General features: G+C 37.5%; 1 protein-coding gene across 3 annotated transcripts in view; it reads left to right on the forward strand.

The window, feature by feature from the left end:
• Nucleotides 1–19,533, forward strand: part of tafazzin (tafazzin, phospholipid-lysophospholipid transacylase) — a 46,574-nt gene extending 27,041 nt beyond the window's left edge. For all 3 annotated transcript variants that reach the window (XM_028813233.2, XM_028813231.2, XM_028813234.2), the window contains exon 11: nucleotides 15,870–19,533. In XM_028813233.2, coding sequence (XP_028669066.1) covers nucleotides 15,870–15,974 — 105 coding nt within the window. In that variant the 3' untranslated portion in view covers nucleotides 15,975–19,533. The remainder of the gene's footprint in view (nucleotides 1–15,869) is intronic.
• The last annotated feature ends 50 nt before the right edge of the window (nucleotides 19,534–19,583 follow it).

The raw sequence follows: 19,583 nt of genomic DNA on the forward strand, positions 1-19,583 counted from the left end.
CCCCCGCGATGGATGTATAAGCCGGACTTATGTATAAGCCGATATTCTATTTTTTCATTTCACAACTTTTTTCCTTAGATAAGCCGCGGCTTATAGACAAGAATTTAGGGTATATATATATATATATATATATATATATATACACACACAGACACATATATACATATATATTTACATATCTACATATATACACATATATATACATATCTACATATATATATATATATATATATATAGACATACATACATACATACTTTTACACACACATGTATATGTAATTGTGTTGTCATTGTTATGAGTGTTGCTGTCATATATATATATATATATATATATATATATATATATATATATATACATATGACAGCAACACTCATATATACACATATATTATATATATATATTTATATATATATATATATATATATATATATATATATATATATATATATACATACATATACACACATTCATGCAGTTTCAATAACATAGAAATCAATATAAACAACATTAACATCATTATCATATGAGAATATGAAGTAATATATAAGAAGCACATTTCATATAAATATAAATTATTAAACAGTAAAATCTTCTTCTATAATTTGCTACCGTGGCTATTCGTTTGTCTGTCCAGGATTTTAAATCACCTGTAGCTCGCAAACCGTTTCACCTATTGACTTGAAATCTGGTACACATATAGTACGTCATGTCTACTATCCGCTTTATGGGTGATGATTGTATTACTCTTTTTATCTTTATTTTATTTTATTGTAGAATCAACTCCTATCTGCGCACACCAGAGCGGCCGTGGGCGGATGCGTATGGTGTATTCACTCCACGTTATCGTGCATTGCGCTGTCACTGGTATTTTGATAAAAGAATTTGAACAACATATAAGAAGCGTATAAATTATTAAACAGTAAAACATTAACATTTAAGAAGTAAAGTTACATTAAGTACTACTGCAGTGCCTTCGGGTATACCTGATTTTTTGTTTGCCCATTACATGCTTAAATGTATACATTTTTTGGTGTACCTACCCGAGAACACGTGACATATAACCAACCGTGGGAGAAGCATGGATTTTAAACACGCGTTGAGTTCATCTGCTGGTCTCCCTCGTGGAATAACTGGTAATGTTTGACTAAAATCTACAGCGAGTAAAACGACATTACCTCCTTTTTTTTTTTTTTACGATCTCTGAGATCTTGCTTTTTTCGGTTCAAGGCTTCATAAGCTCTTTTATGTTCTATGGTGTACTTATCCCAAACCATCATCTTTGAATGTTGCAAGACTTTCGCTTTGTATGTAGATCGGGGTAATTACATTCATTGCATTCCTAGTCTGAATCACAATCTGATTGTATGGGTGGTTACCTGGCACTGTAGGGTTGCAACCCGTCCTTTAAAATACGGAATTGTCCCGTATTTGAGAATGAAATTGCGCGTCCCGTTTTGAATCAATACGGGACGGGATTTGTCCCGTATTTTTTTTATCATTAGCAGTATGCGTCCCTTATTTTTTTGTATTAAAAGTGGTAACCCTACCTGACAGGCAACACTTATGTTTGGTCATGAAGTCGTCTAAAATCCGCCACGTACCCTCTTTTAATTGCGAGAAGCAGATATATATATAGCCAAATTCTCGCGCTTCGTTGCGGCGAAGTACTGCTTTTAATTTTTTAAGAAGAAAAGAAAACCTTTTTAAACGGGAAAATATACCAATAACAATTTGTTAAGGATCTGTTTTTTTGTGAACCTCGCTTTTCACAGCTGTCGCGCTACGGCGTGTGTTTCATTTATTTGACAGTATGTAGATCGTGGTAATTACATTCATGGCATTCGTTTTCTGAATCACAATCTGACTGTATGGGTGGTTACCTGCCAGGTTACACTTGTGGTTGGTCAGGAAGTCGCCTTACATCCGCCACGTGCCCTCTTTCTGTTCCCAGAAGCTGATCATAGAATGGTTTTAATAGTTTACTTTCAAATAATGCAAAGAGTATGCGACACGTGTTTCTCCCTAATTCTGGGCTCATCAGGCATACACACTCACTGCATCCCCTCTCGGGAATCGAATCTCTATCGTCAGCGCCAGAGTTGAAGCCCCTAATGTTTGGTCATGAAGTCGTCTAAAATCCGCCACGTACCCTCTTTTAATTGCGAAAATGGGCAAATAGGGCTATGCATACAGATGTCCATCCATCCATTATCCAACCCGCTATATCCTAAATACAAGAGCCAATAAGTAGATATGTATATATACAGTATATATATATGTCGTGTACTCTTTGCATTTATTTGACAGTAAACTATTTCAACCACATATATATATATGTAGATATATATATATATATATAATATATATATGTGTATATATATGTAGATGTGTATATATATGTAGATATGTAAATATTTATGTGTATATATATATGTGTCTGTGTGTGTGTATATATATATATACTAGCAAAATACCCGCGCTTCGCAGCGGAGAAGTAGTGTGTTAAAGAGGTTATGAAAAAGAAAAGGAAACATTTTAAAAATAACGTAACATGATTGTCAATGTAATTGTGTTGTTATTGTTATGAGTGTTGCTATCTTTTTATATATATATATATATATATATATACATAATATACACACACATAAACATAAATATACATATATACAAATCTACATATACACATATCTACATATATATATATATATATATATATATATATATATACACATATACACATCCACATATATATACACACATACAGTACATATACATATACACATACATACACACACATACATATATATATATATATATATATATATATATATATATACCCTAGGTTCTTGTCTATAAGCCGGACTCATGCATAAGCCGGAGACCAAAAATCATACGAATTTTTAAAATAAAATCGTATCATAGATAAGCCGGACTCATGGATAAGCCGAACGTACTATAACCTATAACTAATAGAAGGGAGGGAGGTCAGTGGTCTCACTCGCACCATTTAATTTCTTTAAGGGGGGAGAGAGTGTGAGATATTGGCGTCTCTCTCACTCCCCGCATGGCGCGGTTGGAGCGCGTTCTTTCTGCTCTGGGCGTCGCCGAGTCAACACGCGCGCGTAGCGGTCATTTAAATTGTGATTTTATCCATCCATCCATCCATCCATTGTCTCCCGCTTATCCGAGGTCGGGTCGCGGGGGCAGCAGCTTGAGCAGAGATGCCCAGACTTCCCTCTCCCCGGCCACTTCTTCTAGCTCTTCCGGGAGAATCCCAAGGCGTTCCCAGGCCAGTCGAGAGACATAGTCCCTCCAGCGTGTCCTGGGTCTTCCCCGGGGCCTCCTCCCGGTTGGACGTGCCCGGAACACCTCACCAGGGAGGCGTCCAGGAGGCATCCTGATCAGATGCCCGAGCCACCTCATCTGACTCCTCTCGATGCGGAGGAGCAGCGGCTCTACTCTGAGCCCCTCCCGGATGACTGAGCTTCTCACCCTATCTTTAAGGGAAAGCCCAGACACCCTGCGGAGGAAACTCATTTCAGCCGCTTGTATTCGCGATCTCGTTCTTTCGGTCACTACCCATGACCATAGGTGAGGGTAGGAACATAGATCGACTGGTAAATTGAGAGCTTCGCCTTGCGGCTCAGCTCCTTTTTCACCACGACAGACCGATGCAATGCCCGCATTACTGCGGATGCCGCACCGATCCGCCTGTCGATCTCACGCTCCATTCTTCCCTCACTCGTGAACAAGACCCCGAGATACTTGAACTCCTCCACTTGGGGCAGGATCTCGCTACCAACCCTGAGAGGGCACTCCACCCTTTTCCGGCTGAGGACCATGGTCTCGGATTTGGAGGTGCTGATTCTCATCCCAGCCGCTTCACACTCGGTTGCGAACCGATCCAGAGAGAGCTGAAGATCACGGCCTGATGAAGCAAACAGGACAACATCATCTGCAAAAAGCAGTGACCCAATCCTGAGCCCACCAAACTGGACCCTCTCAACACCCTGGCTGCGCCTAGAAATTCTGTCCATAAAAGATATGAACAGAATCGGTGACAAAGGGCAGCCCTGGCGGAGTCCAACTCTCACTGGAAACGGGTTCGACTTACTGCCGGCAATGCGGACCAAGCTCTGGCACTGATCGTACAGGGACTGAACAGCCCTTATCAGGGGGGCCGGTACCCCATACTCTCGGAGTACCCCCCACAAGATTCCCCGAGGGACACGGTCGAATGCCTTTTCTAAGTCCACAAAACACATGTAGACTGGTTGGGCAAACTCCCATGCACCCTCCAGGACCCTGCTAAGGGTATAGAGCTGGTCCACTGTTCCGCGACCAGGACGAAAACCACACTGTTCCTCCTGAATCCGAGGCTCGACTATCCGACGGACCCTCCTCTCCAGGACCCCTGAATAGACTTTTCCAGGGAGGCTGAGGAGTGTGATCCCTCTGTAGTTGGAACACACCCTCCGATCCCCCTTCTTAAAGAGGGGGACCACCACCCCGGTCTGCCAATCCAGAGGCACTGTCCCTGATGTCCATGCGATGTTGCAGAGGCGTGTCAGCCAAGACAGTCCTACAACATCCAGAGCCTTGTGATTTTATATGTAAGCATATTTAAATATATATCGCGGATTTTTTGCTGGTTCGCGGATTTCTGCGGACAATGGGTCTTTTAATTTCTGGTACATGCTTCCTCAGTTGGTTTGCCCAGTTGATTTCATACAAGGGACGCTATTGGCAGATGGCTGAGAAGCTACCCAACTTACTTTTCTCTGTCTCTCTTGCGCTGACTATCTGTGATCCTGACGTATGGGGATTGAGCAGGGGGGCTGTTTGCACACCTAGACGATACGGACGCTCGTCTAAAAATGCTGAAAGATTATCTTCACGTTGCTATCTTTTGTAAAGCTGATTCCTGAAAAGACATGCTGCACAGTGCTTCGCATACTTAAAAGCTCGAAGGGCACGTATTGATTTTTTTATCTGTCTCTCTCTATCTCTCTCTCCCTGCTCCTGACGGAGGGGGTGTGAGCTGCCGCCTTCAACAGCTTTGTGCCGCGGTGCTTCGCATACTTAAAAGCCAAACAGACATATTGATTTGTTTGCTTCACTCCTTTGAAGAGGAAGATATGTTTGCATTCTTTTAATTGTGAGACGGAACTGTCATCTCTGTCTTGTCATGGAGCACAGTTTAAACTTTTGAAAAAGAGACAAATGTTTGTTTGCAGTGTTTGAATAACGTTCCTGTCTCTCTACAACCTCCTGTGTTTCTGCGCAAATCTGTGACCCAAGCATGACAATATAAAAATAACCATATAAACATATGGTTTCTACTTCGCGGATTTTCTTATTTCGCGGGTGGCTCTGGAACGCAACCCCCGCGATGGATGTATAAGCTGGACTTATGTATAAGCCGATATTCTATTTTTTCATTTCACAACTTTTTTCCTTAGATAAGCCGCGGCTTATAGACAAGAACTTAGGGTATATATATATATATATATATATATATATATATATATATATATATACACACACAGACACATATATACATATATATTTACATATCTACATATATACACATATATATACATATCTACATATATATATATATATATATATATATATATATATATATATATATATATATATATATATATATATATATATATATAGACATACATACATACATACTTTTACACACACATGTATATGTAATTGTGTTGTCATTGTTATGAGTGTTGCTGTCATATATATATATATATATATATATATATATATATATATATATATATATATATATATATATATACACATATGACAGCAACACTCATATATACACATATATTATATATATATATATATATATATATATATATTTATATTTATATTTATATATATATACATATACACACATTCATGCAGTTTCAATAACATAGAAATCAATATAAACAACATTAACATCATTATCATATGAGAATATGAAGTAATATATAAGAAGCACATTTCATATAAATATAAATTATTAAACAGTAAAATCTTCTTCTGTAATTTGCTACCGTGGCTATTCGTTTGTCTGTCCAGGATTTTAAATCACCTGTAGCTCGCAAACCGTTTCACCTATTGACTTGAATTCTGGTACACATATAGTACGTCATGTCTACTATCCGCTTTATGGGTGATGATTGTATTACTCTTTTTATCTTTATTTTATTTTATTGTAGAATCAACTCCTATCTGCGCACACCAGAGCGGCCGTGGGCGGATGCGTATGGTTTATTCACTCCACGTTATCGTGCATTGTGCTGTCACTGGTATTTTGATAAAAGAATTTGAACAACATATAAGAAGCGTATAAATTATTAAACAGTAAAACATTAACATTTAAGAAGTAAAGTTACATTAAGTACTACTGCAGTGCCTTCGGGTATACCTGATTTTTTGTTTGCCCATTACATGCTTAAATGTATACATTTTTTGGTGTACCTACCCGAGAACACGCGACATATAACCAACCGTGGGAGAAGCATGGATTTTAAACACGCGTTGAGTTCATCTGCTGGTCTCCCTCGTGGAATAACTGGTAATGTTTGACTAAAATCTACAGCGAGTAAAATGACATTACCTCCTTTTTTTTTTTTTTTACGATCTCTGAGATCTTGGTTTTTTCGGTTCAAGGCTTCATAAGCTCTTTTATGTTCTATGGTGTACTTATCCCAAACCATCATCTTTGAATGTTGCAAGACTTTCGCCTTGTATGTAGATCGGGGTAATTACATTCATTGCATTCCTAGTCTGAATCACAATCTGATTGTATGGGTGGTTACCTGGCACTGTAGGGTTGCAACCCGTCCTTTAAAATACGGAATTGTCCCGTATTTGAGAATGAAATTGCGCGTCCCGTTTTGAATCAACAGCTGGCAGATGTTCTTACCGACATCTTCAACATCTCTCTGAGCAGCGCCGTCGTTCCCACGTGCTTCAAGGCCACCACCATCGTACCCGTGCCCAAGAAGTCTTCTGTGTCCTGTCTCAATGACTATCGTCCTGTTGCACTTACACCCACCATCATGAAGTGCTTCGAGCGGCTTGTCATGAGACACATCAAGTCCCTGCTGCCCCCCTCACCGGACCCACTGCAATTTGCGTACCGTCCTAACCGCTCAACGGACGACGCCATCTCCACTGCACTCCATCTTGCCCTCACACACTTGGACAAGAAGGACACATACGTTCGAATGCTGTACATAGATTTCAGCTCAGCATTCAACACGATCATCCCCCAACAACTGATCGGGAAGCTGAGCCTGTTGGGCCTGAACACCTCCCTCTGCAACTGGATCCTGGACTTTCTGACCGGAAGGCCTCAGTCAGTACGGATCGGGAACTGCACCTCCAGCACCACCACACTGAGCACTGGTGCCCCACAAGGCTGTGTGCTCAGTCCCCTGCTGTTCACACTGCTGACTCAAGACTGTGTAGCAACATACAGCTCAAATCACATCATTAAGTTCGCTGATGACACGACCGTGGTGGGTCTCATTAGCAAGAACGACGAGTCAGCGTACAGAGAGGAAGTGCAGGGGCTAACGGACTGGTGTAAAGACAACAACCTGTCTCTGAATGTTGACAAGACAAAGGAGATGGTTGTTGACTTTAGGAGGACACGAGGTGACCATTCTCCGCTGAGCATCAACGGCTCCTCTGTGGAGATCGTCGACAGCACCAAATTCCTGGCCGTCCACCTGGAGAAGGACCTCAGCTGGTCCCTCAACACCAGCTCCCTACACAAGAAAGCCCAACAGCGTCTCTTCTTTCTGAGAAGACTGAGAAAGGCCCAGCTCCCACCACCGATCCTGACCACCTTCTATAGAGGAACTATCGAGAGCATCCTGAGCGGCTGCATCACTGTCTGGTTTGGGAATTGTGCCATATCGGACCGCAAGACCCTACAGCGGATAGTGAGGACAGCAGAGAAGATCATCGGGGTCTCTCTCCCCTCTATTGAAGACATCTACACCACACGCTGCATCCGCAAAGCCACCAGCATTGTGGCTGATCGGACACACCCCTCTCACACACACTTCACCCTCCTGCCATCTGGAAAAAGGTACCAAAGCATTCGGGCACACACATCCAGACTGTGCAACAGTTTTTTTCCACAAGCCATCCGTCTTCTCAACAAAAAGGGACTGGACTGATAAACACACACGCACGCACGCACACACACACACACACACACACACACACACACACAAACATTATCACTTAGCTTAACTCAACTACCTCAAAACATTGAGATTGGACTGACTAATCAACACAAGCTTAAACACACTGACCTACACTACCAAACTATCGTACACACCAACCTGTAAATGCTTTCTTTTTTTGCACAATATCCATTACTGGTTTACTTTTTGCACTAACTTCTTTACTTCCTAATTTTTTTTGCTGCTAAACTAAGGAATGTTTACTGTTTCTCCACTACCTCAACTCATCATCACAACACCATATTATTATGTTACGTTTGTGTTTTTTTGTCGCACTGTCACTTGTTGCTTTTGTTTGCACATTGCACGTGCACTTTGTTGTCTGCTGTCTGGTTAAAAAAGTCTTCCTTAGATAGTTAGTTAGTTTTTGTTGATTTATGCTGTAATTCATGTTAGGTAATTCATGTTAGGTAATTTATGTTAGGTCAATCTGTCTTGTCTCTGCTAGCCAGCTAACTAGGCCTCTTAGTTAGCTAGTTTAGTTTTTCTGTTAATTTATGTTGTAAATTTATGTTGCATGTAGCACCTTGGTCCTGGGGGAACGTTGTTTCGTTTCACTGTGTACTAACTGTATATGGTTGAAGTGACAATAAAGACTACTTGAACTTGAACTTGACGGGATTTGTCCCGTATTTTTTTTATCATTAGCAGTATGCGTCCCTTATTTTTTTGTATTAAAAGTGGTAACCCTACCTGACAGGCAACACTTATGTTTGGTCATGAAGTCGTCTAAAATCCGCCACGTACCCTCTTTTAATTGCGAGAAGCAGATATATATAGCCAAATTCTCGCGCTTCGTTGCGGCGAAGTACTGCTTTTAATTTTTTAAGAAGAAAAGAAAACCTTTTTAAACGGGAAAATATACCCGCTTTGCCTTTTATTAATTAGTATAGATATATATATATATGTGTGTGTGTGTGTGTGTGTGTGTGTGTGTGTATCTATACATATTAATAAAAGGCAAAGCCCTCACTGACTGATTGACTGACTGACTGACTGACTCACTCATCACTAATTGTTGAACTTCCCGTGTAGGTGGAAGGCTGAAATTTGGCAGGCTCATTCCTTACAGCTTACTTACAAAAGTTAGGCAGGTTTCATTTCGAAATTCTACGCGTAATGGTCATAACTGGAACATATTTTTGTCCATACACTGTAATGGAGGAGGCGGAGTCACGTATCGCGTCATCACGCCTCCTACGTAATCACGTGAACTAAAAACAAGGAAGAGATTTACAGCACGAGTCAAACGCGGGAACGAAGGTAAATGACGTTAATTTTTGACTGTCTTTTAATACTGTGTAAGCATACATATTAACACGTGCAATTAAACGTGTGCATTTACGGGGTGATTTCTCAGGCTTAAAAGCTCACCTTTTATCAAACGCGGGAACAAAGGTAACTGACGTTGTTCACTGTCTTTTAATACTGTGTAACCATACATATTAACACATGTGCAATTAAACGTGTGCATTTACGGGGTGATTTCTCAGGCTTAAAAGCTCGCCTTTTACTAAAAAGGTAAATGCAAAACTATTTTCAATCAGTTTATTGAAACGCTCCCGTTAAGGATTGCAATAACATATTCGCGAGATAAAAGAACGAAGTAGGGGGAAATGGAGGAAGAGCCGCAAACAGCGAAGAGCAAAAAATTAATTAAACAATTGAGAAGGGAGCGAGTGAAGCATACAAGCATGTTCATAAGGGAAACAAAGCACGGTGTAAAACGTAAGTTTAAATTAAGTTTATAGAAACGCTCCCGCTGCGGATAGCAATAACATATTCGCGAGATAAAAGTTTAATGAGAAGACACGAGGTATAAACGAACCACATGCCGTGGCGCAACGTTAGGGGCAACAGTTTCAACCATTCTATGATCTGCTTCTCGCAACTGAAAGACGGCACATGGCGGATGTTAGCCGACTTGCTGACCGCAACGTTAGGGGCTTCAACTCTGGCGCTGACGCCACATCTCAGTGCCAACACTTTGCAGACTCTACTTAAAAGACACGCCCTCCTCACTAGACAGTTAAAAAGACCAATCAAACTAACGATGACATCAAGTATTACCCAATCAAAAGTAGGAAAGGAGGCATCTTCATAAAATGCGTGTGGGATGATTTGCATGAGACGCTGCTTTAAAAAAAAATGATAAAAAAAAATACTGGATAAATCCCGTCCAGTATTGATTCAAAACGGGACGCGCAATTTCATTCTCAAACGCGGCACGATTCCATATTTTAAAGGATGGGTGGCAACCCTACAGTGCCAGGTAACCACCCATACAATCAGATTGTGATTCAGACTAGGAATGCAATGAATGTAATTACCCCGATCTACATACAAGGCGAAAGTCTTGCAACATTCAAAGATGATGGTTTGGGATAAGTACACCATAGAACATAAAAGAGCTTATGAAGCCTTGAACCGAAAAAAGCAAGATCTCAGAGATCGTAAAAAAAAAAATAGGAGGTAATGTCGTTTTACTCGCTGTAGATTTTAGTCAAACACTAGCAAAATACCCACGCTTCGCAGCAGAGAAGTAGTGTGTTAAAGAGGTTATGAAAAAAAAAGGAAACATTTTAAAAATAACGTAACATGATTGTCAATGTAATTGTGTTGTCATTGTTATAAGTGTTGCTGTCTTTTATATATATATATATATATATATATATATATATATATTAACGTAACATGATTGTCAATGTAATTGTGTTGTCATTGTTATAAGTGTTGCTGTCTTTTATATATATATATATATATATATATATATATATATATATAATATACACACACACATAAACACACACATAAGACTTATTGACTGAAACGGGCTTTCACGAAAAAAGTTAGGGCTTTGCTACAGGATACACCCTCCACAAGTTATTAACCAAGTAAAAATAAAATATATATTTCTGTTTTATTTAAACCTTTTAAGTTCGTATGCATAGCCCCATTTGGCTGTTTAATTTTTTTTTCTTTCTTCAGTAATATTTAATCTCCTTAAAGAAAAAGAACATATCCATTTTACTTTTTTTGTATCTCTGTAGTAATATTTTAGTGTAAAAGAATAACCAGTATTTAAACCTTTTATGTTACTTTATACATTTATTTTACACAATGATGAAAAATTAATAAGAAAGCTACATATTTTGGCAGCTGCTGCTTTCATTTTCAATGAAATGAAAAAAGCTCTCCAAGAGAAAACGTCAATAAAGAAGAAACAGTTTGCACTATCTAAAAATCAGAAACCCTCATTTATAAAAGTTTGCTGCAGATGACTTAACTGAAAATAAATGAATAGTTCCTATGTGTATAATACATATTTATCTATTTTACTTATGCCTTTATTCCACCAACTTACAACATCTGAGGTACAATTTGTTACATTACTTTTGTTTATATATTTGTTACATTACTTTTGTATATATATATAATATATATACAGTATATATATATATATATATATATATATATATATATATATATATATATATATATATATATATATATACACATACAGTAATCCCTCCTCCATCGCGGGCGTTGCGTTCCAGAGCCACCTGCGAAATAAGAAAATCCGCGAAGTAGAAACCATATGTTTATATGGTTATTTTTATATTGTCACGCTTGGGTCACAGATTTGCGCAGAAACACAGGAGGTTGTAGAGAGACAGGAACGTTATTCAAACATTGCAAACAAACATTTGTCTCTTTTTCAAAAGTTTAAACTGTGCTCCATGACAAGACAGAGATGACAGTTCAGTCTCACAATTAAAAGAATGCAAACATATCTTCCTCTTCAAAGGAGCAAATAAATCAATAGGGCTGTTTGGCTTGTAAGTATGCGAAGCACCGCGGCACAAAGCTGTTGAAGGCGGCAGCTCACACCCCCTCCGTCAGGAGCAGAGAGAGAGAGAGACAGATAAAAAAATCAATACGTGCCCTTTGAGCTTTTAAGTATGCGAAGCACCGTGCAGCATACTTAAAAGCTGCACACAGAAGGTAGCAAAGTGAAGATAATCTTTCAGCATTTTTAGATGAGCGTCCGTATCGTCTAGGTGTGCGAACAGCCCCCCTGCTCACACCCCCTACGTCAGGATCACAGATAGTCAGCGCAAGAGAGAGAGAAAGAAAAGTAAGTTGGGTAGCTTCTCGGCCATCTGCCAATAGCGTCCCTTGTATGAAATCAACTGGGCAAACCAACTGAGGAAGCATGTACCAGAAATTAAAAGACCCATTGTCCTCAAAAACCCGCGAAGCAGCGAAAAATCCGCGATATATATTTAAATATGCTTACATATAAAATCCGCGATGGAGTGAAGCCGCGAAGGGCGAAGCGCGATATAGCGAGGGATTACTGTGTATATATATATACATATATATATATATATATATATATATATATGTGAATGTATGTATGTATATATCTATGTCTATATATATATATGTAGATATGTAAATTTGTATATGTATATATATGTTTATGTGTGTGTGTGTGCATATTATATATATAAAAGACAGCAACACTCATAACAATGACAACACAATTACATTGACAATCATGTTACGTTATTTTTAAAATGTTTCCTTTTTTTTTTTTCATAACCTCTTTAACACACTACTTCTCCGCTGCGAAGTGCAGGTATTTTGCTATATATATATAAAAGACAGCAACACTTATAACAATGACAACACAATTACATTGACAATCATGTTACGTTATTTTTAAAATGTTTCCTTTTTTTTTTTCATAACCTCTTTAACACACTACTTCTCCGCTGCGAAGCGCTGGTATTTTGCTAGTTTTATATATACAGTGCTGTGCAAAAGTTTTAGGCAGGTGTGAAAAAATGCTGTAAACAAAGAATGCTTTCAGAAATATAAATAATGATTGTTTATTGTTATCAATTTACAAAATGCAAAGTGAGCGAACAAAATAAAAAATCTAAATCAAATCAATATTTGGTGTTACTACCTTTTGCCTTCAAACCAGCATCAATTCTTATAGGTACACTTGCACAAAGTCAGTGATTTTGTGGATTCTAGTCAGGTGTATGATCAACCAATTATACCAAACAGGTGCTAATGGTCATCAATGTCACACGTAGGTTGAAACACAGTCATTAACTGAAACAGAAACAGCTGTGTAGGAGGCTTAAAACTGGGTGAGGAACAGCCAAACTCTGCTACCAAGGTGAGGTTGTGGAAGACAGTTTCATGTCATGGCAAGACTGAGCACAGCAACAAGACACAAGGTAGTTATACTGCATCAGCAAGGTCTCTCCCAGACAAAGATTTCATAGCAGACTGGGGTTTCAAGATGTGCTGTTCAAGCTCTTTTGAAGAAGCACAAAGAAACTGGCAACGTTGAGGATCGTAGACGCAGTGATCGGCCAAGGAAACTTAGTGCAGCAGATGAAAGACACATCAAGCTTATTACCCTTTGAAATCGGAAGATGTCCAGCAGTGCCATCAGCTCAGAACTGGCAGAAACCAGTGGGACCCAGGTACACCCATCTACTGTCCGGTGAAGTCTGGCCAGAAGTGGTCTTCATGGAAGAGTTGCAGCCAAAAAGCCATACCTCCGATGTGGAAACAAGGCCAAGCGACTCAAGTATGCACGAAAACATAGGAACTGGGGTGCAGAAAAATGGCAGCAGGTGCTCTGTGAGACTGATGAGTCAACATTTGAAATATTTGGCTGTAGCAGAAGGCAGTTTGTTCGTCGAAGGGCTGGAGAGCAGTACAATAATGAGTGTCTGCAGGCAACAGTGAAGCATGGTGGAGGTTCCTTGAACGTTTGGGGCTGCATTTCTGCAAATGGAGTTGGAGATTTAGTCAGGATTAATGGTGTTCTCAATGCTGAGAAATACAGGCATACTTATCCATCATGCAATACCATCAGGGAGGCGTATGATTGGCCCCAAATTTATTCTGCAGCAGGACAACGACCCCAAACATACAGCCAAAGTCATTAAGAACTATCTTCATTGTAAAGAAGAACAAGAAGTCCTGGAAGTGATGGTATGGCTCCCACAGAGCCCTGATCTCAACATCATCGAGTGTGTCTGGGATTACATGAAGAGACAGAAGGATGTGAGGAAGCCTACATCCACAGAATATCTGTGGTTAGTTCTCCAAGATGTTTGGAACAACCTACCAGCTGAGTTCCTTCAAAAACTGTGTGTAAGTGTACCTAGAAGAATTGATGCTGTTTTGATGGCAAAGGGTGGTCACACCAAATATTGATTTGATTTAAATTTCTCTCTTGTTCATTCACTGCATTTTGTTGATTGATGAAAATAAATGATTAACACTTCCATTTTTGAAAGCATTCTTTGTTTACAGCATTTTTCACACCTGTCTAAAACTTTTGCACAGTACTATATATTTTAACACTTGGTTTTAAACAAGAAAATACACCAGTTGAGTTAGTAAATTTACTGTTGCCTTTACTGCTGTATCTCCATCATTATCCAGTGTTTTTAATGATGCACTTTGATCAGTTTAGTATCTTATTAATCCACAAGTCCCTGTATAAACAATGGAAATGAAAACAAACTTACTACTGCAATGTTACATTAAAGTGAGTCAGTTTCCTGCCTTGAAAATGTAAAATTATTAAAATTACAAAATATAAAAATTATTAAAACCAAATTATTATTAATGAATCATAAACCAGACCAGAGTGAAGTAAAGCTGTTGAAATTACCTTTCAACAGATTTTAAAGAGAATTGATGCATTGTAGGCTTTTCTGCTACAAACTCATTGAAATAATTAAAGAATTTTAAACATAATGTGAATAGAAATTGTAGCCATTGTTAATGGTTTATTTTGTTTAATATTATTTTGTAGTTTGTGATTTAATTGCCTTTTGTACTTCATTAATACTGCGGAAACTAAACTTTCTATATTGATAAACTTTTAAACTCAGTAAGAGATGCAGTAGCTCTTTGTCTTTTTGTGAATGATTTTTTTTCCCCTTTGGCTTCCATCAAGCACAGACAGAGGTAGATTGTATTTTGGAACATAACCTCAAAGTAGTAATTTCCAATACTACAATTATTAACTTAACAAATTAATTACCACAAACCAGGCAAATGTAGTAATTTTACATAACTCTTAAGTATATACCATATATTTTCTACTTGTATTGAAATACATTTAGTATAAAACTGTAATGATATGATAATTAAGATTTTAATGTGATTTGAATGTTTTATATTAATATATTTAATGTTGGCTAATTATAAGGCATTAAGAGTATAACTGTGACAGTTCAACAACTTTCCAGCAAATATTGTATGTTTAGATTCCAAAGCTTGCAGGCTGATATTTTTGTAACATTTAACAAAATTAACATACAAGTCCAAAAGGGACATATAGCAGATAAACAGTATTCTACCATTTGTTTTACATGAGATTTACTAAGGCATTTATTACAGGAATCTACATTTATAAAGCCTATAAGGGATTAACAGAATATATCGATATATGTATAGTTACTTAATAATACTAACAATTGAAACGTTAAAACGATAATGATATGTGCATGGCCCAATAAATGAGTTTCATGTCCTTGCAGGTAGAAATGCGGAAAGCTTTGACAGACTATATCCAGGAGGAATTTCAGTCCTTGAAAGCACAAGCAGAAACTTTTCATTATCGGCTGCAGACATCCAGAAGATAAACATACAACAATGGAGACTATGCACATTATCGTAAATTATAGCAAAATGTTTGAAGGGTTCATTACAATGAAGTAGATGAAAATTGTTTTGTTATGAGCACTTTACTGTTTGTCTAAAATCGTCTTTATGCATTTATTGTGCTTTGTAAAGTTGAGTTTTCACCAGTGCTTTTTTAGCAGAAATAATCGACCCTCTACATCATGTTCTACATTCAGTAAAACACACAGAATGTTTGAGTGTTGAAACATGTCCATCTGTTGTCCTAATTCAAAAAAATTGTGCAGAAAAACTAAGCTTCACATAAAATTTCAGTAGCCTTTCCAAACAATCTCAAAATTGAAGATTTCATTTTTTCACAGATACTGACTTAATGTCTATATTCTAATATTACATATTCCAAAAGGTGTATGTTGCTACTGTATTTTCTGCTTCCTTCTATACATTTTTAAATTGATGAGGCTTCATATACTTTTGTAGTTTGCAAAGGAGTATAAACTGGCCAAATCAGCTGGTCAGTTTTGATCAGCCATATTAATTTTCTGAAATCTATTAAAAATCCTATTCTGTCAAATAATTTGTATACCCTTTTTTATGAAGGAATATATTATTGCACATTGGCTAAAATGTTCACTTGCATTCATACCTTCATACAGTAATATTCTTTTAACAGTTTGAATGTTTGTCAAATATGTAAAATACTTTTCTGAAAGATTTTTTGAAATATTTTAAATGTTTTTATCATTTTTGTAGAATATTTAAAACATTTTTATATGTTGATCATCAATGCCATTCTTCATTTTAATCTTGAGTCTAAGTCTTTTAAATGAGACAACGTCAAATGGAATAAAAGGACCTACTATGAGTTACTAACTAGTTTGATAACTTTAGCATGTAATTTAAAGAGATATTTATTATGGTAAGATGATTTTTTGTTAATAATTTTGAAAATCTTTATGTATTTGCTTACTTGTTCTCTGAGACTATTATTATTGTGCTACTACTTTAGCATAAAATGCCAAAAGAGGCAGCATTTGACTTCTCGAAATACTGTCAGTGTCTTGGGTCATTTAAAAGTAGAACCAAACATTTGGATGTGTGTTTGGACTAAACAGTCATTTGTCTACAGTAAAGGCAGAGCCGAGGTGTTTGAAAATCTTTGCATTTCTTGCACCTCACTTTTACTTAAGTGGGTTTTATATACATAAATGGGCATCAAGTCCTGCAGAACACTGTAAGCCAACCAAGCATTAGTATTAGGTTTCTGTTGAACTTTTAAAAAGCTCCTATATGTACATGTTACCAATGCTTGGCCTCTTCAGAGTAATGTCCTCAAGTTCACAGTCATCTATTTTATGTACTGTGTGCCTTTCCATATTGCTGAGGCCTCACACCACAAAATATCTTAGTTCAATGATTTGCACTGTGGAGAACGGCTGGTGGCCAATCGGAAGCCTGCAACATCTGGCTGAGATAAGGAGTTCTCCTCCTATTAGCTCACACTGCAAGGAGACCACTTCTGAGCCAGATGTTGCAGGTTTGCTACTGACCACCAGCCGTTCACCACAGAGCAGATCTTAAAACTAAGGTGCATCTTGGTGCAAGTCCACAGCAATTCACTTTTCTTGGTAACTTTTTTTGACAATAAGTAGCTAAGGATTGATTCTATTATTTATATTTTCCCATGATTACAGCATGGTGGTGCAGTTGTTAGTGTTACCACCTCACTACTTCAGTGACCTGATTAAGTTGTATTCTTTGTTTAGATACTGTTACATTAATTGGTTACCCTACACTGGTGCCTGTGCTTGGTCACTGACTGACTTGCCATCCCTGGCTGGTTCTTGTCCTCCATTCATCTCGGTGAAAAACATTGTGTCAGAATATTAGTGAATGGTAATGGAACATTGACCGTGAGTGTTAAACATTTCTTACATCTGTTTTTGAGTTGGTTTGTAGTAATTTGTTAGAGAATCTTTAAACTGATCATAAGAGAGCATACTTTGAATTCTTTAACTCTTTCACTTTGGATGAATAATGAAAACATGACAATGGAACTGAATAAATATTTTATCAGTAGGATTTCTCTTAATAGGTCAACATGTTTTTGTACTGCACATACCATCCACATTATTTGACCATTATCTTAGAGTCCTTGTCCAGATATTATTTTTTAATTAGTATATTTTTATATTTATAATCTTTTTTTAATAAAATATAAACTTTTTAATTAGATGATTACTTATTCAGTATAATTGGCTTAAATATGGATATTTGTATTTTACTGTGTGCTGGGATATATTAGAAAAAAAATAATGAGCTTATTAGCGCTATTTTCTGTTGAACACAGTAAATGATTATTTTTAAAACAGCTGGGGTCTGTTCATTGACATTTGATTTGGTCTAACCATGTATTTATTATAAGTAAAATTCTTTGCTCTCTTTAAAGGTCATTTGTATTACCAGTTTGCCTTAAAAATCATACATTTGCACTTCCTGTAGCTCTAATTCCATTGCACCACAAAGTGCAGGACACAAAGTTTAAACTGAACAGGTGAGCAGCTCCAAAGGATCTTAGGTGGTGGCATTTTGACAATTACTGTGTTTTAGTAACTTGAAAAGAGATGTTGTATTTAGGTTCCTGCTCTCTGCTTCCCAAAATACTAATGTTACTGTGTATGTGATGTTTTGTGCACAAGAATTCTCTTGTATGTCTAAGTTACTTTGCTGTATGCATGAGTTATTTTCACATACAGTATATCTATAAAGTAAAAGCTCCCTTATGCTTTCTTGGCATCTGAGCTTTTATATTTAAGAATAACAAATTACATGTGTTTTTTTATTTGGTTGCCGACACTGACAGGCTGGTAGTTGGTTAGTGCTGTTGTCTTGCATTTCCAGACACAGGTCTGGTGAAAATCAGAGTGTTGCACATCGCTCCTACCTTGACTTTCTTCCGGCCATTCCAGTTTCCCATCAACTGTAAATTTTCAGTCAGATGGTGACAACATTTTAATTGTCTTGGTATGACTGACAGTGGTGAGTGTGATGGCCTGGTGTCCTCTCCAGGGCTGGCTCCTTTCTTATTTCTAGCACTGCCAGCCATATGCTCTGGAAACATGAAATCTGGACTTAAAAAAAGACTGAAAAATTAATAATGTGCACACTGATACTGTGAAAACTTATGTACTGTATTCTTTGTTGTGCTATATACTTAACCTTTAAACTTCAAAGGGGTCTGGCAGTGCTTTGCATATTCCTTTTTCAATATGCGTCAATTTCGAAATTCTACCATTGCTGTTTAGTCCTCATACAGTCCAATGACAATATTTTATACAATGACATGTTAAAGAGGCTAGCACTCAATCAATATCATGCACTCTATGAAAAATTTTTGGTGTGTAAACTGTCATTTTATTAAATCACAGAATGCAGTAACAGTATGTGTGATGTGATGAGCCTTGTTTAGATTTTTTATATACTGTATTAATTTTTTTGTTTTGACTTGGATCTTTGGACGATTGTTACATTTAATGTCTGTAAATAAAGCTGTGACTTTTATGATTGTTTCCTTCTCAGTATGTTCATTTCAGTGACTACGATCTGATTAA

This window comes from Erpetoichthys calabaricus, chromosome 11, assembly GCF_900747795.2.
Source record: "Erpetoichthys calabaricus chromosome 11, fErpCal1.3, whole genome shotgun sequence".
Classification (NCBI taxonomy): domain Eukaryota; kingdom Metazoa; phylum Chordata; class Cladistia; order Polypteriformes; family Polypteridae; genus Erpetoichthys; species Erpetoichthys calabaricus.